The 23,459-nt window shown below is 41.1% G+C and overlaps 2 protein-coding genes across 2 annotated transcripts; both read left to right on the top strand.

Annotated features, from left to right (window-relative positions):
* The first annotated feature begins 586 nt into the window (after nucleotides 1–586).
* ubap1 (ubiquitin associated protein 1) lies at nucleotides 587–9,623 on the top strand. Its single transcript, XM_031277450.2, has 7 exons — nucleotides 587–779; nucleotides 3,725–3,771; nucleotides 3,926–4,050; nucleotides 4,850–5,680; nucleotides 5,803–5,961; nucleotides 6,548–6,649; nucleotides 6,829–9,623. Exons 2-7 carry the CDS (start codon nucleotides 3,732–3,734, stop codon nucleotides 6,967–6,969), a joined length of 1,398 nt encoding a protein of 465 aa, XP_031133310.1. The 5' UTR covers nucleotides 587–779; nucleotides 3,725–3,731; the 3' UTR covers nucleotides 6,970–9,623.
* Nucleotides 9,624–10,417: 794 nt separating this feature from the next.
* On the top strand, nucleotides 10,418–23,181 carry dcaf12 (DDB1 and CUL4 associated factor 12). Its single transcript, XM_031277420.2, has 9 exons — nucleotides 10,418–10,823; nucleotides 12,495–12,785; nucleotides 14,555–14,833; nucleotides 16,454–16,514; nucleotides 17,243–17,436; nucleotides 18,520–18,585; nucleotides 18,932–19,094; nucleotides 19,245–19,423; nucleotides 21,168–23,181. The coding sequence occupies exons 1-9, from the start codon at nucleotides 10,764–10,766 to the stop codon at nucleotides 21,324–21,326; spliced, it is 1,452 nt and encodes a 483-aa protein (XP_031133280.1). The 5' UTR covers nucleotides 10,418–10,763; the 3' UTR covers nucleotides 21,327–23,181.
* Nucleotides 23,182–23,459: the final 278 nt, after the last annotated feature.

Below are 23,459 nucleotides of genomic sequence, written 5' to 3'. Positions count from 1 at the left end.
CAGTACTGAAGAGAATTACATTAAAGGGCAGCATACAAATTGATGTGATAATTTAATATTTTCCCCAATTAACTCTTTGATGACTGGATTTCACTTAATCATTATTACCAATATTCCCATCATCATCATCATCATCATCATCATCATCATCATCATCATCATCATCATCTTTACTACAATAAAGATAACAAACAAATTAATAAACTATTTTAAACTGAGGCTTTGACTGGATGAAACAAATTAAATGTGCACTTCTTTTCATTAAAATTGTATTTAAATTAGTTTAAATGAGCACACTTTTACTTATTTGTATTTTATATTTTTGCGTAGTAGCCTACTGTTAGTCTTTGCCTTCAATAAGGTTTTGTATGTGCTTCTTATTTTTCATAAATCACATTCAGGGAGTTGCAAATGCACTTTTGGTATTTACACACACTTTGTTGTTTGCCAATAACGCTATTATTCCAAACCAAACTCTTGATTTGAATAATGAAGCACTGCTTTTGCTACCTTTTCTTTTAAAAGCAGCAGCTACCAGTATGATGACACCGCTGACTCACAGCTGGATGTCGTGTTGTAAAGTTCTGACGTCATGTAGGTGAGTGGCGTCAGACAGGAACCAGTGGAAGGGAGCTTGACAAATCAAGATGGCGTCCCACGCCGAAGCAGCAGAGATATTTCAGTGTAAATAAAACTCATTCGCAGAATAGTTTACATTTGAGTGCCACCTCGACAATACGTCGTTTGGATTTTGAAAAAACAAGACGGAGCAGATACAGGTGAGAGTAGTCTTTGTTTATACGTCCTCTCAGTTTAGTTTCAGGGGCGGTGGCAGCAGGGACAGCGGTCTGTCTTATCCAGCCACATAACATTACAACCAGGCCAGTGGCGAAGCTAACGCTAAGCGTATTAAACGGTAGATTTCCCCCAAAAACATTAGCCAGCGGCTGTCAGTGAAATAATTAATTCGACCTTAATATTCCACCATTTCCAACTAATGTCATGCTATATGACTATGTTGACTATATGTCAATGTTGACTTCTTAGCTAAACTGTCAGTGTATGTTTGCTGTTAGCGCGTTGAGCTAGGAATGAGCACGGATATTAGCTTGTTGCTAATTAAAACTAATCATAACTTAGCTAAATGACGTTATAAGTATAAGCTACCGCACTCCAATTTGTCTGCTTGCAATATTGCGAGCAATATGTGACAACTGGGAGCCTTGACATGTGGAATTTTAATGTAAACTTTCCTGGAAATGTGATGAATTGCAGTTAACGTTACTGCGATGCTTTCGTTGCATTTCAGCTCCCCCTAAACTAGGTAACATAACAAACTTGTCGAGTTGTTCTGTGCTGTTGTCACTAATATCTGAAACATTTACATTAACTTGACTCAACTGTACTCTAACCGTGAGTACTATCTAAGTTGTTAAAATAGCTACGCAGAACAGCAACTTGTGGTGGAGGGGTGTTATATATCATTATGCCTAACTAATGTAACTACTTAATAAAGGGTAACCACTAGATTAAAATCAGATTACATTTAAAATGAATCTGAAATACCTCCTGGTCACGAGATACCCCTTGACCATTTCCATGGTCATTCATGATTAGCCAGAGAGCGTAGTAGAGTATGATGACTAAACTCAAAATTGGGGCTAATGGACGTTGTACAACTCCCAGGTTAGTGCAGTACAGGTAACCTGACTGTACGTTGCATTTCTACATAGATGTGTTTTAAATGAGACATTTCCACGTGTGCCACTCTCTTGGAGAGCCTTAGGTCTTTGTTCTTTTTTTTTAATTTTTTTTTTTACCAATGCTGGTAATATGCAATGTGCAGTGCAATACAATGACCGTAGACCTTTTCAAGGATTTAAGGGGTTAAAAGAACATTTATTCTCATTCTGCAACATAATGAAATGCAGTTATATTCCACACAACAAGAAAAGAAGAAAAGACAAAACAAAAACAGACGTGACACCCATTATTGTTCTCTGTTTTGTGAATATTTAACTAATATATAGTCAATTTTACTGGTAATTAGTGGAGCTGTTCATCTGTAAGTATAAGTGAATATACAATCATGTTAATGTCTCAGTGAATTAAAGCATCATTAAAGCATTTATTTATTTGGAGTGGCAGTAGCTCTGTTTGTAGGGAGTAGGGTTGGGAACTGGAGGGTTGCTGGTTCAAGTCCCCATACGGAATACAGTTGGTGGTGGACTGGTAGCTGGGGAGGTGCCAGTTCACCTCCTGGGCACTGCCAAAGTGCTCTTGAGCAAGGCACTGAACTAGGGCTGGGCGATAGGGAGAAAATCAGATATCATGATATTCTTGACCAAATACCTCGAGATCGATATTTCGGCGATATTCTAGGGTTGACAATTGGTGCTTTAACAAAATATCTTCACACTTACATTTTAGATAAATAATCATCAGTAATGTGGACATACTGTCTAAGTGGGGAAAAGGCAAATAATTGAACAGCTAGAACAGTCTGGTAAGTTCAGAAAAGTACATCACTTTACTGTAATGCAGCCTTTAAAACAAGGAAAAGACAACACTTATGTCATATCACGATATTACGATATCCAAAATCTAAGACGATATCTAGTCTCATATCACGATATCGATATAATATCGATATGTTGCCCAGCCCTACACTGAACCTGACAGCTCACTCTGACATTACTCCATTAGTGTAGGTAGTACTGAGCATGTGTGTAGTGTGTATTCTAGCAACTGAGTGAAAACATTGTAATTTCCCCTGCAGAAATTAATTTTGAAAACTGGAGGGCAGTAAGGCTGCAAAATAAATTCACTATTTCATTATCAGTTGCTAATTGCTAATGTGTACGTTACCTGTTTCCCACCTACATGTCCAGTAGACACAGAGCCACCTGGCCATCCTGCCGCAGTCATCTGAGAAAATTATATGTCTCTCTCTGGCTTGCTAGATGTTCACATTTCTTCACCAGCCATTCATTTTCTTTGTCTCAAATGCTGTTTTGTACTGCGTGGGTAATGTACAAGTCAACTAGACTTGTGTGAGTTTTGTGGAAATGACTGGCTCGTCTCATATGGCTGATTGGTTAGAGTTGGTGTGCTGATTTTCAGCAGTGTAGGTAGTACTAGCAAAGTGATCATTATGTCAGTGAGCCATTTGATTCAGTGTTTATTTAAAATATAGCTTATTTGAGCATTAAGTACTCTTGACTAAAAAAAAATCAGCCATTTTCAGTTGTGTAAGTGAATCAAATCTATCACTTTTTACACTGAACACACAGTTCAGTGGATGTGAACAGTGGCCTCTCTGTGTTGATAATGTCAGCCATTGTTGCACGGCATGACCAAATAACGGGATTATGTGACTTGAGATGCAAAGCAGTGGAATGTTCAAAGCAAATAGGAAAGTGAAGAATTTTAATTTGAATAGAAAAAAACATTTGCACTACCATGTGATGTCATAGTCATATGATTTGATTAAAATGGTTCTGTAGGACCATTCTCTGAGCTTAGTAAAAGACATTTTGTAAATATCAGGAACTACTCTGTCAGAGAAAATGTCCCGCCTGAAGGCAGGTGGAATAGAGCTGGAAAAGACAACACTTATGCCATATTACGATATCCAAAATCTAAGACGATATCTTTCACCGTTAACCGTTTCACTCCCACTACTCACTAACTTTACATCTGGTGTACTCATGTCTGTTTTCAGTCTCTAAATGGCTGCGAGGAAGTCTGGATCAGATGTATACAACAATGGTGAGGACATATTTTTGATATTTTTGTTTCCTGTTTGACTACACTGATGTCTTGAGTTGTGAGTGAAGTCTAGGTTCAAGGTCTGCTGGCGCCTGTACTTCTAGTGTCTGTACTTCTATTATATGCTTGCTTTGTTTTGTTTTGTTTTACACAGGACCCATCAGCTACCTTGATGAAGTTCCCTTCAAGGTCAATGACAAATTCCGCTGCCCAGCCAAAGTGGGGCTGCCTGTTGGTTTCTGTCTCCCAGACTGTGGCTCCTTGCTGATGGTCTCACAGGTTAGTCAGGCACAAGAAAAATGTTAATTTTGCACTGGTGTTGTTGGCTGTGGTATGCTTCACTTAAATGCATCGCCGCAGTCAGCAGGGCTCAAGGGCCCATTCAGACAGGAAAAAAAGCCATCCGGCGATTTTGCCCAGGGTTGTGCGGTGGTGGGAGTGTCACTGAAACGGCCCGTTTGTGTGACGTCCTGTTGTGCTCATTAATCCCCAAATGTAGCACAAATAGAATTTATATTTCTCTGTTTCTGTTTTCCATCAGATTGTTGATAGATCTCGACGTTTCCGACCGCACTTGAAGGCAGCTTCATTTTACGGAGAAAGAGAGAAAGAAAAGAGACAAGCGAGACAGATCAACTGTGCTTTGTTGTTTGGCAAACATTCAGCTGTTACACAAACTCCTGGGCAGTTCAGTGCTTGTGTTTAAAAACGTTCTTGTGGCAGCGATAGAGGCAGTGATGTTTCCTGTTTACTGTACGGGACTCTCACACCGCCTCAAAACCGACTGACAAGTCTGATTACATGATTGGCTACCGCAGCGCGACCTGAGATTGTGTTTCTCTAATAGTTGAGTCGGTCTCAACTTTTCACTGTAGGCTGCTACATTTTTTTCCGTCTCCCCCCTGCGGCACCCCCCGCCGCAGCCTAAACGCTTTTATTCAAACTATGTTGCACAAGTTTTTGAGATTAACTGTCATGTGGCTCTTATACTCATAATTATTCCTGTGTTTCTTCTGTCACTCTATGTGCGCTCTCTGCCCATCTTCTTCCTCACGCCCTCTTGCTGCGGTCTCAACAGTATGACTTTTCTCTGGAGAAGCGTAGTGTGCGTTGGGGGGTTGAACTGGCTGAGGCCAGAGCAGCAGAAGCCAGAGCAGAAGAAGCAGCAGCCAAGCAGGAGGCAGAGAGCAGAGAGTGCTTGGCACAGGCCCAGGACATTGATGGTGATGGAGGGAAGAAACGCCGGTCTGCTGCAGAGGACCAGGACCTTCTACCACCAGCGTTGAACCCCGTCCTGGCAGGGCTGAGCCATAACGCCATCCTCACTCCACTGCCTGCCCCAAGCCTTGGCCCCAGGAAAATCCAGCCTAGCACTCCCCAGCTGCACAGCCTCAACCTAGCCGACTTTGAGCGGGAAGAGGACCCCTTTGACAAGCTGGAGCTCAAAACTTTGGACGATAGGGAGGAGCTCAGGAACATCCTCCAGAGCCAGCCCCAACCTCAACCTCAACCTCCTCCCTCTGTATCCCTACCAGAGGTTTCCCAGATAGGGCCAGTGTCACGTGGAAACAGCCCGTCTCCTCCCAGCACCAACACCAGCCTCACAGCCAAACCTGGCTATACCCATAAACCCAATGGGTTGGTTGCCTTGCTGGACATGGACAGAGTTGGACAACCTGGGAGAACGGGGTTTGACACAGATGATCGACCCTGTAACATCCGCTCTCTCACTTTTCCCAAGCTCTGTGATTCTGGTGACCCACTGCCAGTAAGGTACAGCCCGATCCCTGCACCCATCCCGGCTTCTCGACAGAACCTACCCAATGGCAGCCCACCAACCATTCCCAAGACCCAAGTTATTGTTGCCCCTGAGCCAACTAGCCACACCAAGAGTGGCGCACCAAAACCGGTGAGCATGAGATTACTTACTGCATACCTGACTAATAGTGTGCATTGTTTGTTTGGGATATAGTGATGGAAAATAAGGAATCTCAGGAATTTAATTGACATTCATTTGTGTTTTTACTCCAGGCCAACCCAGGGTCAGGAACTGCTGGTCTGCCATGTGGCGGAGCCCTGCTCAGCATGACCCCCAGCGAGCGTCAGTGTGTGGAAACCCTTGTGGGCATGGGCTACTCTTATGAGGGTGTCCTACGGGCCATGCAGAGACAAGGGCAGAACGTGGAGCAGGTGTGACTCCCTCTCGCCCCAATGCGCAGCAATCTGGATTACTAGCATATTCACTGTTCGACATGCTTAGCAGTTCATTATTTGTGTGCTTGTGTAATTGTTTTCAGTGAAGCATCAATGCAGTCTTAAATTAAAATTCAAGTTTCATCACACTTTCTGTTGTCTCAATAGTTATGGCATGGATACGTTTCTGTGATCTGTACAGCTAATTCTGAACAATATGACCTGTCCATCCATTGTTATATGATTATGGTAGCTATAGCAGTAGATGTGGTATAACATCTATGTAACGGGTTCCGTGGAGTTGGTATATCAGATTGAATTAGTACCAGCTGGTTTTAAATGATGAACTAACATTGGGCATCACAAACTTTTTTTAAATGCAAGCCACATACAGCATAAAGAGAACAATAAATGAATCCTACAGAACAGTAACATTAATTAAATTCAATCCACAATATAATGTCAAATCAGAAAGAAATATTGGTCTTTTCTTTGTCTTCTGTGTAATGCCTAACTTTTAAGCCTCATTAACAATGTGATGTTCAAAGCAGACTCATAATATGGTACGTATTGTCTGTCTAAGGTACTGGACTACCTGTTTGTCCATGGGCGTCTGTGTGAGCGGGGCTTCGATGCAAGTGCGGTGGAGGAATGTTTAGAGATGTACCAATGCTCAGAAGAAAAGGTTTGTACAATTTGCTATTAGCTAACTGTACCCCTTAGGAACATGCATTGTGTTTAGTCTTTGAAATATGAACAATAACTCTACATCACCCTATCTTGATAATTAGGCTAAAGTATATAGATTAATAGATTTTATAATCTAGTATTTTTTTTATTTATTTATTTTTTCATCCTTCCCAGGCCTTGCAGTTCCTTGAACTAATGTCAAGATTTGGCGAAATGGGATTTCAGCGGGATGCCATCAAAGAAGTGCTGCTAGTCCACAACAATGATCAGGACAAGGCTCTAGAGGACCTGATGACTCGGGCTACAGCTAGCTGAGCCAAGCTAACCAGTCAACCAAAGCCCAGCCCAGGGTTGCTTCCCGCTACTACCCGACACAGCCCCTTTCCTTCTGCCTACCCTATCACACCATGCCCTGTCCTTGCCTTGGCTGTGGAAGGGACAGCTGGGCGACAGTTGTATTTCTCTCTGTGCTAAAACATATTGTGTCTCAGCACATTTTTTTAAAGACTGTGCCTAGAGTGGAGGGGGTCAAAGTGTAACAATGCTTAATGGTGGTGTTTTCTTTTCTAAGAAATCCTGGGGTTAGGTACCAGGATTTTGTACTGCAAGGGTATTCAAGAATGGGAAGAATGACTGAGCTGGAAAGGAGAAACTGGAAGAAATGGCTTGTGGTGTTTTGGAAGCTGCAGGACCTAATGGAGAGCTGATGACAGGCTTTGAGTACATCACAGAAAGACCAGTTTGAACTCTTGATACTCCCAAATGACTATTTAGCTGCCATCTTCCACTGCTCTGTGCAGACCTATTAAATGGTGGCGGGGCTTGAGGAGGCTCTCTTCAAACTGAAACAACTAACATTAAAATTCAAAAAAAAAAAAAAAAAAAGGCTTAGTCGCCAGACAGACAGCTGAGAAGTGCCCTCTCTGCTCTGGTTCCCTGCACCTACAGTAGTTCTGTTCTATTTTATTCTTTCATTCATTCATGTCTGTTCTGTTCATTTGGGCACTTTTTCCATGTCATTTTAAAGATTCAATTTATTTGATTTCTTTTTTAGGAACTGCATAATAGATCCTTAGTCACTATAACTCAGAACATAAGAGATATTACTGCCTCAGTACGCTCTTTGACCTGCACTGGAATGGCTTATTAGAGGAGTGGGGCTAAATGGGGAAAGTTCCTCTGTAGGAAATAATAAGAAATCTCCCATAATCCACTGGCACTGATGTCATTAGCTGCACACACGTTTCATTATTGTCAACTTATTTAAAATAGTACACTGATACTTTCATTTAAAAAAAAAAAAATAAGAGTTTGATATGATAATGTTCGATATGTTAACTCACAAAAGTGACACTTTTAACTGTCATGGACTTCTGTTTGCAGACTGGAAATGAGTGAGTGGTTAAAAAATAAGTGAGGGTTGTTTTTGCAGCCACATTACAGTGCAATAGAGACATTTTATATTGTGCGTCTGTTGACTGGCACGTTGAGCCTCAAGTAATTGTCTGGGATAAGGAATGGTCTTCAGACCTTGCTATAAATTTGGATGTAACTAGAAAAGGTTTCATTCATTTCATTGATCTTAATCATTTATTCTCTGTAATTGGATTTCATGCCACAAAATCTAAACAAACATGACTTTGGTTTATTGACTTGTCCAATGTCTTTGCTCATATGTAATATAAAAAAAAAAGTTTCATGTGGATTTTAGGTTTTAGGTCTTAAATGGAAAATTCACAAAAAGGTTCAGTCACCACATGTCAAAAGCATTTTCCCAAATGTGAATTGGTGTAATTGTTTAAAAGAAGGCCAGGATCTTTTATTTGTATAGTATGTGTCTGAGTTCCATACTACATATCTTTTTTTTAAAGCATGTCTGCTCAGTTACCAAAGGCAAACATAGCAGAAGTCTCCATAATATTGAGCTCTGTGGTACTGATGAGGATTGTGAAAGGCATAAATTTAGCAAAATGTGTTTTGGAGAACTGGCACTTTGCTTTTGGGCAGGTCCAGTACTTTGTCCTATGTTTTAGAATTGCAAAAATACATACTCTAACCACCAGTCTATTTAAGAACAACCCCTGGTTGGCATATCTATTTATAGTGCGGTTTATTTCCGATACAAAACATCATTTTACTTGTTTAATAGGCTATATTCGCTACCAAGTGTCTGCAGGATAGTATACAGTACCACTCAAACCAGAGGAATGAGCACATGCTCGCAGTAAATAAACCTGCCCAAAAACAACAAACATCCCAGTGTTTGTTCAAGTGACATACATCATCGTGGATCTGTCCTTCAATCCATTTTTGCTATTTTTTGGGTAGGACAGTGCCTGGTGCAGGCAAACAACATGACACAGGCAAGGTGTCATGATCGACCTAGTATCTTTATTCAAGCCAGAGTTTTGTCTGATATGTGGTTGACATGACCAACAAACAAGTGTTTTCACCCAGTTCTGTTTTTAACTGCCTTCCTTTTTGTTTGACTGATAAAAAAGAAAGGTTCACTTACTTTACAGACAAAAAAAATCATTATTGTTGTCTTACATAAATCAAGTGTGGTTTCCTTAATCATACATAAAGCAAGTTTATTTCCATGTCCATTTATGTATGCCTCTCCTCTGACAGCCACTAAAGTTGGAGTGAATGCAGCATAGAAATAAAAATGTTATTTCTATGAAATGCAGTATTGCAGATTCTGGACCTCCTCCAACAATGCCTCCCATTTCTGTTATGATCTCCTAGTTGTGTGGAGATGAAATACAACTAGGTTCAGATCCACCTCTAAGTTACAGCATATTTCAGTATGGGGTGCAAATGACTCTAATGAACATTTAACTATCTTAATAGGTGGCTGAGTTGAATGTTCTTTCCCAAGCTCCTGAAATGTGATTTGCAAAATGTTCAATTTCCTTTTGAATTATTTGAAAAAATCCTCTTGATTAAATGTGCACATCTTTTCAGTGGTGAGACAATTGATTGCTGTTGTTGATTTCTGGGCTTTTGGCTATTTTCTCAAGTATTGTCCCAACAAATAAGTTGTGTTGAAACAAAGCTGGTGAGGAAGTACAACTTGTTTTCTCTCTTCTGCTGCAAATGCATTTTAATTCTTTCTGTTCAGTTTACAGCAACAATGGAGATGAATGTCCACCCAGGTATTGTCAGTGGCAACTGGAAACATCTAACTGTGTGGCATAGTCAGCAGGGGAAAAAAAGACAAATATGCATCAGAATAGAATATTTGGTCTGCCTGAGCTCACCAGGGTTAATAAACAGAAGATTACAAAGTTATGTATAAAGTCTGTTAACAGATCGGAGTTCAGGTCCTATAGTGCCCGGTCATCTACAGTATGTGATTTCTATGTCAACCATGTCTTTGTGCTCATGCAAAAATAAGCCACCTTCAGAAAATCCAGGAAGCCATCTCTCCTGAGAATTTATAATAGGCCTATCTTAAAATGTATGATTTCCTTTTAACCTGAGATCGTCCATGTAGCTACTAGAAGTCCTCAATGTTCACAGTAACAATTATAAACATACCAGAGGATCCGTCATAAATTACAGACAGCCAGCCCAATAAAATTACATTGTATTATTTCATATAATAAAGCTACATTTTAAATACATATATTCAACTGAACCCACGGAAACAAAATAATGTGTCATTTAACCGGAGAGAAAATCTGATCATGTGATCAGTGATCTCACGCAGTTGGCGTGAACGAGCACGTATGACGCTCGCGTTCACGTACGACCTTGTTTTTGTTGATGTTTAATTTGTGTGCGGCTGCGCGCTGCTCAATGCTTTCGCCGTTGCTGACGCGAGTGGTTAGGAAAACGGAGTGTGTGTACTCTGGCAGCTAGCTAGTTAACGAAGGCCGGAGTGTTGTATTATTAGTTGGGAGCCTAGGGGACAAGGTAATGATAGTGAGTCAGCGGCAATAACCAGCGAGTTACCAACCTCTCCCGTATGTGATCGCCCTTGCTCGTCGTCGGACGCTGCCAGCGAGGGCCAAGGAACAAAATAGCATATCGCCATTATATGATCCAGTGTCCAGCGTCACTTTTACCCTCCATGTGGGTGAGGGAACTGTGTGTATCAGATTATGGCGAGAAAAACAGTTAGCAGGAAAAGGAAGGCAGGAGAGCCCAAAGACCAACAACAGGTAGGCGGAAACCCGGTGCGCATCCATATTAGCTAGCTAGCTCGTTTAGGCTAGTCAGTTATGTTAGCATGCTAACTAACGTTAGCACTGGGCTAGCCAGGTTTAGCGGATATAAGCCAAGTCAGAGGCAGACTATTGATGACATTTTAACTAATTAACTACTACAATCCATTAGACTATTTGGACATAGCATGCACCAAACTATCACAATGCTGTCTTGTTTAAACAATAATACAGTGTGTTTCTATTTGAACGTCAGTACCCACTAATGTTAGCGTGGCGTTATCCAACGGCAGCTATTTTTACGTTAGCCAAAGAGCTAGCTAGCTACCTCATCTTATTATGGCTATTACTTAATTGTAATCACGATGAAATGACCTTTTCGTAGGTAGATACCATTGTCAGTCCCTTGTTCGTTTGGGGTCATTACTTGTCACCCTGTAGTCAGCACCCAGAATAGCGTTAATCATTACTGAAAACTGAATTTGTCTTAGTTTTTAATTATAAGTCATAGTATGCTAGTTGTAGCTATTTAGCTAACGTAAGCGGACCCGTTAGCTAACTTACATACAGACCAACCGTAAATCGGCCTCTCCAAGATCATGGAATGGACCGCGTCATCAGCACGAACATCATCCCAATCAGTCCTGAGCCCAGTTTTTGACACCACAAATTATGCTTTGACTTAAACCAGAAATGTGTTGGCAGTATTACTAGCTTTGCAATAGATAATGTACGACCTGCCTTTACTGCATTGTATGTCAACAATGTCAAGGCATTGGTATAGGCCAGGGCATGTGGGGACACCATAATTCCACAGTAGAATTAAACCACATCCATAACAGACCTTTTTCTTTTTTGCAGTCTATTGAATATAAATACTTTTGTATTGTTTTCCTCTGGCCCAGGTCTGTACACAACTTATAAAGGGTATGAATAATTACGCCAGCTTTAGACAATTAATAATAATCGTAACATTAGTAATTTTATTATGCCTCTGTGCCGGTGATAGTCAAATTTAAGAACTCCTACACTTATTGACATTTCACAGATATGTGTAATGTGCTAAAAATAAAATGATGAAGTGATGCCATTTTAGACCCAATTTGACATCATAATCAGGGTTTTTCCTGACTGAGGCTGCCATGTAATCCTATAGGGCAAATGCGCACACTCAAGTGATGTTTTGGCCACTGACAGGTTCAGATTGTTGTTATAAGTGTCTGACAATATTATGGAAAGGATCCCTACAGAGAGAGACCGTTTTGTTGAAGAGTAAGATTGTTTAACCAGAATAAGCCCCAAAATACCATCGCCAAACTCACCAGACTCCATTTAAATATTCAAAATATTTAAATAATATGAACATTGACATTCAGTCCGTTAAGAAGAGCAAGATGAATACAGTCTGGATAGCATTAAACCATTAAGCAACGTAATGACTATCTGATCAACAGTTCGAATCACACATGCCACTGAAGCGACTGTCAACAGGCTCTTGTTTCACTGGTTGCAAAAGGAATGGAAACGTACAGATAAATGTACATGATACAACGTAGCTGGCCTGCCATAACGTTTAGATGTAGCTTACACAAAGTAGCAAGCTAGTGCCCAGAAAATTGTTTGTGTCCCAACAAAAAAAAAATCTGAAAATTGAATCTCTTTCCTCAGCTGGGCTGGTGTCAAGCGCCACACAAGCGGAGCCGTGTTTCTTGTTCATCACGTCACGCCCAGCAGTGGTGGTGCAGTCGGCGCTCGGTGGTATGTGCTCTCCGGGGGCGGGAGTTCAGACCTCAACAGCAGCACGAGTTGCGGCTTCAGCGGAGCCTTCAGGGTTTTGCAGCTGGCAGGCTCCCTGGCATCCTCAAGGAGAGGGAGTTCTCCCTGGGGCGACTCAACAAGGTGTTTGCTTCACAGTGGCTCAACCACAGGCAGGTGGTGTGTGGGACTAAGTGCAACACGGTGAGATGTCATTTTGTTACTCACTTGCATTCATCATTTAGGCATTCCCCATATATTTCCAACACTTGGTGGTAATCTGAGAGTACTATCATGTTTAATCTTTTGGTGTGATGTGTTTTACTTGGAGGACTTGATTGTGTTTTTATCCTCAGGTATTTTTAATGACAGCCTATGTAATTACTGCTGTGCAGTGTTATATGTGGTTTGATTTTTAAATCATCAAATAAGTTAATCCCCCAAAAAAGCAGCCCTGTATTAGCTGTCAGTCTTTCAAATTACTTTTTGATTCAGTGATACGTCACAAAAGTCAGCAGGGTTTCCGTGTGCAGTGTGTAGTGCCTCTTCTCATTTTAGACGTTAGCAGAGGCGCTCTTTATTTCGGGAAAGGTGATGTGCCTCCTCCACTATTTAAAGCGTAACTCTCGCCAAAATGCAACCTAGGGTCTTTTTGTGAATGTACCTGAGTCAGACTTTCATTTAAAAGCATAATTAGGACAGAAACGCCACTTTTAAGATGTACCGTATTTTCGTTTTTCGGTCAAATGGCCTTTTGAATGGGAGTGCTAGGGGCACTTTTATGATAGCATCAAAATCACTATTTTTAAAACACTAAGAAGGCTCGACACAACATGAGACTTTTCTCTAAATATCACCAAGGTCTCTACACATAAACTCGAGTATTGAGAACATTGTTTGTATACCCAGAGTTTACTAAAAAAGGTTTTAAGCAACTCACGTTAGCAGTTGTTGTTTACGCTATCCACCATTTTCCCAGTCAAAAATAGTCAATCTCCAAATGCGAATGAACCGACTCCATAGGAGGAAATGTCATTCTTATGAGGCTCCTTTTTCAACTACAAGGTCAATATTGTGTTTCACTAACGACAAAACAACACATTATCCGTGCATTTATATGGACCTAAGCTTTAGGAGCTTTCTATCTTTACTCTCCTCCCTCGACTATTTTTTACTTGCGAGATGGACGGCGACCGGAAAAACAACAGCTACAGTAAGTTGTTCAAAACCTTTCTTTTTAGTAAACTCGCACAAACAATGTTCTCAATGCTCGAGTTCATGTGTAGAGCCCCTGGTGATACTTCGAGCAAAGTTTCACGTTGTGTCGAGCCTTCTTAGTGTTAAAATCAGTGATTTTGATGCTATCGTAGAAGTGCCCCTAGCACTCCCATTCAAAAGGCCATTTGACTGAAAAAATGAAAGTACGGTACATCTTAAAAGTGGCGCTTCCGCCCTAAATATGCTTTTAAACGAAAGTCTGACTCGGGTACATTCACAAAAAGACCCTAGATTGCATTTTGGTGAGAGTTACGCTTTAACATTTTGAGAAACCCTAGTCAGTGAGTGAACCAAATGTAAGGCAATGTGGTTGGGGGATAAAGGCAAAACAACTTTATTATTATGATACTTTCATGATAGAATCAATCATAATTTATTGTCCTTAAAAAGTAAAAAATCCATTATCCAATAGGTTTCCACAGTTTTCACATGCAGAGTTGCCGTTTATTGTTTGGGTAATAAATGCATTGCAGACTAATAGTAATTTTTCCGTAACTGATTTTAACATCGGGGGAATATCGATGATTTTGTTCTTTTTAAATTATTCTATTTGATGAATATTGTCAGCCTAGGTGTTTCAATCAGATCACAAGACACATACACATCTGAATAGTTCTGGCTCAGTTTTTTTCCCCTTGTTTTAACTCCTGAATCTGATATTCTAACCAGATGTCTTTCCCTTTCTTTACCTGCAGCTTTTTGTAGCTGATGTCCTGACGGGGCAGATAACACGCATTCCCATGCTGAAGGACAGGGAGTGTCATGGTGGAGGCTCTGGGGTGGCAGGTGCAGTGGTGGCAGGGCGGCATTACCACCCCATAGCAGGCTCTCGTGCCCGGCTGGACCAGCAGGGTTGTGGGATCCACGCTATTGAACTCAACCCCTCCAGAACACTGCTAGCCACCGGCGGAGACAACCCCAACAGCCTGGCCATCTACCAGCTACCCACACTGGACCCTGTTTGTGTGGGAGATGTAAGTGGTTTGGATCTGTTTGGCTTTACTGAAATCTGAGGCCTGTACTACGAATCCAGATCAACATGCCCTGGATTTATTTCAGTTACGCGGCTTCACCTAACCTAACAACCACGGTCCCGCATAACCTGTGTCAAGACGGTGGTTAACAACTAGTTCAATCAACCTAGGGTTTCCCAATCCAGCGACGCACGCGTTCACATAAAAGAGGCGATGTTTGCACAGCACGGCCAATCGCAAACATCTACCAGAGACGCATATTTTAAATAAGAAGAGCAAATTATAATTCTACATAAATATGAATAACACAGACACTGTTTTACAGGCAGAACGCAATACAGTCGCTGCTTCCTAAAACAGGAGGAAAACGGGCAAAAAAAGCCAATGCTGTAAATGCGTAAATCGCAACGCTTATCAATATCACTTCCCCATTAGTCAGACACAAGATCTGACCATAATTACACTTGTCCTTTCCATAAACTGTCGTTGCTTTAGCCTTTTATTTCAGTTGCAACCCCGGCAGTGGTAAGCGATCGTGAGAGCAAATAAAAAAATATAAAACCATAATTCAATTGGCAACACATGGCTCAAGAAGCCGACAAATAGCCTATACATAATTCCCTCCGCTGAAAATCTATATCTTTTAATGAAAATACCCATCAGGGAATGTTAACGGGGTTGTCGGTCTCTAAATGTTTTAACTTTTCTGAGCGCACCTCTCTCTGCCCACCGAGCTCTGCCGGATCTTCAAAGAACAGTGACGCCGTTATCAATCGAGTATTGATTGGTCAGTATGCGGTGCTTTTACACTGGTTGATCTCTAATCTCGAACATAACCTGCTCCCGAGCAAGTTAGGTGTTCAGCATAGATTACCACGGCGATTTAACCCGGTAACAAGTGATCCACCGTCATGATGCACAAAACCCCGGGTTGAACCTGAAGTTACCTCGTTAACGCCAAATCTTGCTTCGTAGTACAGGACTCAGGTCATGGCTTATGGTTGCTGGTCCACTCTCAGCTTGCTGCAATTCATTCTGTTATGATTCTTGCAAACTATATTGAACTGTCTGTGTACCAGCCAGTGTTTGAGTCTCATAAGCATGGCTTATCCATAGAGGGTTTGCTGTGTTAGAGGTGGCAGTTTTGGCTACTCCATCAATATTGTTGAACTTGCTTATATTGTCTGATGTTTGTTAGTATGTTGGTTACCACTCCAGGTGGTTTTAAGCCTAACCAGCAGAGGGGCTCTAGAGATCAAAATAAAAATTTCACCACAACCATTGGAATGATTGCCAAGAATTTTATGATCCACCAGAGGATGAATCCTAATAATTTTTGTGATTTCCTCCACAGTACCACAGAATGTCAAATGTTCCACTTGTTCAACACTATTCACGACAAGATGTACATGTACAGAACACGAGTGATTAATTCCCTGATTGGTATACCTTCAACAAGAGAGGCGCAAAATACTGCAATTTTATTATCATGATATACATATTTTTTTAATATTTCCCAGCCACTGTTGAGGAGTAGTTGTTCAACAATTCAACCCAAAGCACATACGGTTGTGTAAGACTAGTTGTTCTGCTTTTACATAGTTGCCATTTGTTTTTCAGGAAGGTCACAATGACTGGATCTTCTCCATAGCATGGATCAGTGACAATATGGCGGTTTCTGGTGAGTTGTCTATATGAGCTAAGTTGTATGAATGAATACTGCTGTATGAGCATTGGGCAGTGAGCATTACATGCCTGTGCAACTCAATGCCTTGTACTATCAGTTAAAAACAATATTATTAAAATAAAAGTAAAGTTATTAAACATGGTATACACCTATCGCTATTTCTAGCCACTGGGGGACCATTAGGCAGGCTAGTGGAACTCATATTAATGTTAAAAAAAAACTCAAAGTGAAATTTTCATGCCATGGGACCTTTACGTTTTTTTTCTGCCTGTGGCTCTCTGCTGGATGATGCTTACAACAGAGAGATACGTAACACATGCCACTATATCAGTGATGACTGGCGGGTTAAATTGGCCGTCCTACACACAAAGTATGCAAGGCAGACAAACGGCTGACAACCTCGCAGGTGGATGCGGTGTAGACCGCTGTGGACTTGTGTCGCTGTGGACTTGTGTCGGTTGTGCGTGCTGTACCAGGAAAGTGGCTGCATGTGTCCATGACAATGAACGGAACGTTGTGGCTGCACAACCTGTACAAGTCCACAGCTGTCCATGGAACACGGAAAGTATGTTCGAGCCTCCCTGACGGGTGAACTCAGAGTCCGTTGACTGCTTGTCAATTAACAATCGGTTAACGAGGGTCGGTTATTGGTCGGAAAAAAACCCTCTAAATTAGCATCCCTGCTAGGCAGTAATCCAGATATGTTTTATTCCTATTCCTAGGGTCCAGAGATGGCTCCATGGGCCTGTGGGAGGTGACCGAGGAAGTAATGAGCCAGGCTGAACGCAGTCAGAATGAGGAGGCAGTACCTTCATACGCCCACATCTCCCACCGTGCCCTCAAGGACATCCCAAAAGAATACACCAACCCATACAACTGTAAAGTCCGTGCACTGGCCTTCAACAACAACCATAAAGTAAGATTTACAGGGTTCATACGTTTTGAAAAAACCTGGAAAAGTTACGGAATTTAAAAAATGCAAATTCCAGGCCTGGGAAGGTTTTGGAAACAAAAAGACCCAGAAAGTTTTGGAAAAGTCATGGAATTTTTTTTTTTAACACAGCATAATAATATGTGATTAATAAATGTATTTCACGTCGTCCTAACCTCAACGTTCTATTCGGGGTGTGATATTACGAATCCCACTATGAACCACATAAATTGTCATTCATTTTATTGTTAAACCTCTGAGGGTAAACTTTAACACAGATTTTTATTCTTATTGTATAATGTCGACTGACATTTTCAGGAATACATAGTCACGGAAATTTGCCGAAAAGGTATTGGTTAAAATGCGTATGAACCCTGGGTTTATCCTGACGCAAATTTTGGGAAACCACATGATTGTGCTGTCAGTGAAATCATTCTTACAATGTCAGTCAGTGCCAGTTTGTAGGAAAACGCAGGATCTCAGAAAGAGATGTTTTAGCCCATGAACTTACATATATACCATTTATAAAATGACATAAAAGCTCAATGTGCATTAATGATTAATTGACTGTTGTCAGATTGGGGTAGCTTAATTGTTTATTCAAGAATGGGTTGAGCTTTGTTTTAAGTTGTAACGTTAAGTTGCCTACCTCAACTTAATCAAAATCTAGCTAAACTAAACTAAAAATTCATCGCTTGTGCAGTGATGGAAGCTGTGTATTTACCCATATTTTATGCCATGGAGAAAGGAGTGTTTGAAATATACTGAGCATACAGATGGACAGCAGAGGTGTGAGTTATGCTACAGGAGTGGATGTTTTGGTGCACTTCTTTATGCTATGAAAATGGGTCATCGGAGAAATCCATTGTATCCAGTATTTAAGCTGACCACAGTGGTCAAGCCTACAGGGGAAACATATTTGATACTTAAAACATTGAGGTTGAGGATAATTTGCAAAATGCTTGCAAAGAGCTGGTTAGCGGTACCTGTTGTTGCTGGGTTCGGCCTCCACGCACTTGAGCTTTTGTTATTTACGTCGGTCTTCCCATTTTGTTTTACCCTTTCAAGGAGCTGGGTGCTGTGTCTTTGGATGGCTATTTCCACCTCTGGAAAGCTGAGCACAACTTGTGCAAGGTAAATGACAATACGTAGTTTGACTAATTAGTATGTGATGCATTTTCTCTGCCTTCTTTATACAAGGGGGATACATTCAACTTTCTATTAACATTTCTTTTTTTACAATGCCAGTTTGGTTTAATATGAGATAGTTGCCCACCAAAATAGTAAATATTCCTCTAATCTTACAATTTCTTACAGTTTTCTCATTTAATGGAGCTTCACAGTGGAGTTGTGCTGGATAGCTGTGGAACTCGATAGCTGTGCATACTTATGTGTTCAAACTATACGAAGAAGAAAGGACAGTTCTTGACATCATCCTTACTTGGTTCCCATTTAACATTCTATGGCATTTCCCTCCTAGATACTATCCACCAAGCTGCCTCACTGCAAAGAGAATGTGTGTTTGGCATATGGACAGGACTGGTCAGTGTACGCGGTGGGTTCTCAGGCCCATGTTTCCTTTCTGGATCCACGGCAGCCTACACACAGTATCAAGTCCGTCAATTCCAGAGAGAGAGGAAGCGGTAAGTGATCTCTAAACTTCTAATTTAAGCTAGTGGCACAAGCGGAGAGCAGCTGATCTCCATACGCTACTTCATGAAGATTTTTTAATATTAAATACTGCTGTTTACTTTTGAGTAGCTTTGCATTCAAGACATCTTTTGTGTGTGCAGGGATCCGTTCAGTGAGTTTCTACGAGCACATTGTTACAGTGGGCACCGGCCAAGGTTCCCTTCTCTTCTACGACATCCGGGCACAGAGATTCTTGGAGAACCCTTTGAATCCAGCCGGAGGGTACCGGAAGTGCCCAGGAGATGGCATCCTCAAACTCTCTACAGGGAAAGGCTGGCTGGTAAAAAAAAAATTCTGCCTATTTGTTACATTACATTACATGTCATTTAGCTGATGCTTTTATTCAAATCGACTTCCAATTAATTAATTAATCCGACGTTGAAGGTGCAAACTCCAGACAACAAGTAGTAAGTGCAAGTACATTAGCTTTAAAAAAGCAAAACTACAAATAGCCATATGAAAGTTACTTACTTTCATATATATATATATATATATATATATATATATATATATATATATATATATATATATATATATATATATATATATATATATATATACTGGAGCTCATTCCACCTTTTAGGAGCCAGGACAGCAAACACTCGGGATTTCGTTGAGTGATTAATTGTCCCTTGTTGTGAGGGAGCAGCAAGCAGGTTGGCTGATGCGGGTTGGGGTATATGGTTTGACCATGTCCTGGATGTATGCTGGGGCTGATCCGTTCGTGGCCCTGTATGCAAGTACTAGTGTCTTGAAGCGGATCCGGGCAGCTATTGGTAACCAGTGAAGAGAGCGGAAGAGCAGTGTAGTGAACTTGGGGAGGTTGAAGACAAGTCGAGCTGCTGCGTTCTGAATGAGCTGCAGGGGCCGGATGGCACATGCAGGCAGGCCATCCAGGAGGGAGTTGCATTAGTCTAGATGTGAGATGACTAGAGCCTGAGCCTGAACCAGAACCTGAGCCGCCTTCTGCGTTAGAAAGGGAAGTATCCTTCTGATGTTATGCAGCATGTATTTACATGATCGGGTAGTTGCAGCAATGTTGGCAGTGAAGGAGAGTTGGTCGTCAAGTGTCACACCCAGGTTTCTAGGGGTCTGGGTGGGGACTACCACAGCGATGTCAATTGGTATAGTCAGGTCCTGGGTAGGAGAGCCCTTCCCTGGAAGGAAAAGGACCTCAGTCTTGTCAAGGTTGAGTTTCAGATGGTGTGTGGACATCCAAGAAGAAATGTCAGTCAGACAGGCTGAGATACATGCTGCTATTTGCGTTTCAGACTCCGGAAGGGAGAGAATTAGTTGGGTTTGATCTGCGTAGTTGTGATAAGAAAAGCCATGCGAGTGAATGACTCACCCGAGAGAGTTGGTGTACAGAGAGAAGAGGAGGGTACCCAGGACTGATCCCTGAGGAACCCCAGTTTTGAGTGGGCATGATTCTGAGATGGATCCTCTCCAAGTTACCCGGTAGGTTTGGTCTGCCAGGTAAGATATGAGCAAAGAGATCGCAGAGCCTGAGACACCCAGATCCTTGAGTGTCGAAATGAAGATCTGGTGGTTCACTGTGTCATAGGCAGCAGAAAGGTCACGAAGGATGACGACGGGAGAGAGAGAGGTTGCTCTAGCGATGTGAAGCTGTTCAGTGACAGCAAGGAGGGCAGTTTCTGTAGAATGACCAGTCTTGAAGCCAGACTGGTGGGGATCAAGAAGGTTGTTCTAGTGGAGATAAGTAGAGAGTTGATTATAAATGGCACGCTCAAGAGTTTTGGATAGAAATGGAAGAAGGGAGACGGGTCTGTAGTTATTTACCTCAGACGAGTCGAGTGTTGGTTTTTTTAAATAGTGGGGTCACTCTTGCCTCTTTGAGGGCGACGGGGAAACAGTAGTTTGTTCTCAATAAACTACTTATTTTTTTAAAGCTGAAGTGCTAAACTGGACACAAATGTTAATAGAATTGTCCTCATTGTTGCATTTTCAGAACTTTTCCTTTCTTCTCACCCATAACCTCCCTCTCCTGCTCTCCTAACTCTCAGAATCACGATGAGACGTGGAGAAGTTACTTCTCGGACATTCATTCCTTCCCCAACGCGGTGTACACCCACTGCTACGACGACTCTGGCACCAAGCTGTTTGTAGCGGGTGGGCCACTCTGTTCTGGCCTGCACGGCAACTACGCAGGACTGTGGAGCTAGCCTCTTCGTCTTCTCCCTCACTCTATCACTACATCCTCGTCCAGATTTATTCCTAACCAGTCCCTCCATCCCTCTTCTTCTACAAGTCACTCTGTTTTGCTCACACGTGGATTCAGGAGCATGATCTTGCCCCCCACAGTATCACGGCTTTGAATATTGTTGTGTATGTTTGTGTCCACCATTACACTATACCTTTCTCCTCCAATTATTCCTTTGCTCCTTCCACCTCAGCTACTCAGTTTTTTTTTTTTTTTATATATGAAAATGTACAAACAATTAACTAGTAATTTTCAAGAGCTGCAAAGTCTGCCACTGAGGAACTCGTTTTTTGAAAAAAACATTAAGAATAAAGTAATACGTGTTCTCATCATTTAAAACATCCAACCCGCAGGAATTAGGGTCTGGTCTTTTGCAGGCTTGTTTTTGTATGTAAGAATAGTGTTTACCGCTGCTTCCTCTGTGATAAATGACAGTGTCTTTGTGAAATATCTGTGGATTTTTTCTCCCAAAAGTTCCTTTTCAGTCTCTCACTGAAATGGATGGCAATAAAAGAGAGGGAGAGAGAGGAAGAAGGACTGAAGAGACAATTCATTTTGAAGGACTGAACCGGAGTGCAGTTTGACGTTTGATAGAGAATATTAACTGTTTGGAACAGCGCGCCCTGTCCCACAAGAATCACAAAGAACTTCTCTCTTCTCCAGGCAGAAGTAAAAAATTTAAGAAGCCAATCAAAATGGGACTTTGTGTTCATATTTTTTCTCACTGAGATGATGTAAAGGAGCAACATTTAGATTGCTGAATGCAGTGTTCTGCTCTGAATTAATCCCAACAAATGCATATTTTATTTTTGACTGTGTGTGATTTGACAGGCAAACCCCTGCTGATATTCTAATTTGCTTTATTTGTATTTATTTTCACCTTTCTCTGTCACATTTATCCAGTTGGTCAGGGGTGTTTATATCTGCTTCTTTTAAAGGATGTATTGTTTCTTTGCCCATTGCTTATGTTCCTGTGACCAGAATGCTTTCAGCAGATTTGTCCATTAGTGGTGTTAAAATTCTGATCTGTAAATGTTCTGGTGTTACTAGATAATTTTAAGTCTTGGTAGCAAGTTGAGTATCATCAAATATGATGATTGATAGATCGAGGAGCCTTTAATGACTGGGTTACATCCACCCCCCCCCAATGATTCTCCTCCACAGGAACTTGGGAGAAGATCTGTAGTAGCTCACTTTAATCTTCTCAACCATCCAGCAAGAAGGATGCATGGAGAACTAATGAGAATTTTTGGACTCTACCCTAGAGTTAGATTCTGCAGGCACATACATTTGTTTTGACAGTTTCCTCTTTTTTTTTTTTTTTTTTTTTACCAAGGAGTGAGTGATTCTACTCTTTTCCTTGTTTGGTAGAGGCAGGGTAGGCTTGAGTTACGTTTTTGCCTTCCTTGGGTCTTTCTGTGAAAGACTGCCACAGGCGATCATAGTTTTCCTTTTCTACATGGAACTTTTCTCCAGTTTTCATGATAATGACATATTAAAAAGAGAAACCCCAATTACGACCACAAATTGAGCAATTAACCAACACTTGTAAAGTGTATTTTATATATAAATGTATATGTATGTGTAAAATACATAGGGACAATTGCATACATTTTTATGTATATGTCTGAGGAAGTGTGTGGATTGATCTGTCTACTTGGTGATGCCCTTTTTTTTTATACATGCCTCATGAATGTTTTTACAAATGACTGAATCTGAGGATATTGTAAGATATAAACATCTGGGGGGCGGGGGGGGAACAAGCTATTAAATCTTTTAAAAAAAGAGGACATAATAAAAATAAAATGTATATTGATGTAACGTTTTTTATGTTTGACCTCATTCATCCAAATTAAGAGTTCCTATTTAATTAAAATGGTCACTGCTAAATGATATGGGTCCATTAATGATATCCAACCATATGGTAGCTTTCAGGACAGGAAGGTCTCTGTGGTAGACCAGTGTGCATTGTTCCCTAGCATTGTGATCACCATACTGTAGAAATTGTGTAGCTGTGTGCATCTGTAATATGCACAACAGAGGAAAAATAAATTAGACATAAAAATAATGCCTCAATCCTAGACTGAACGACGTG

This window comes from Sander lucioperca, chromosome 6, assembly GCF_008315115.2.
Source record: "Sander lucioperca isolate FBNREF2018 chromosome 6, SLUC_FBN_1.2, whole genome shotgun sequence".
NCBI lineage: Eukaryota > Metazoa > Chordata > Actinopteri > Perciformes > Percidae > Sander > Sander lucioperca.
This window is presented reverse-complemented; position numbering and strand designations above follow the sequence as displayed.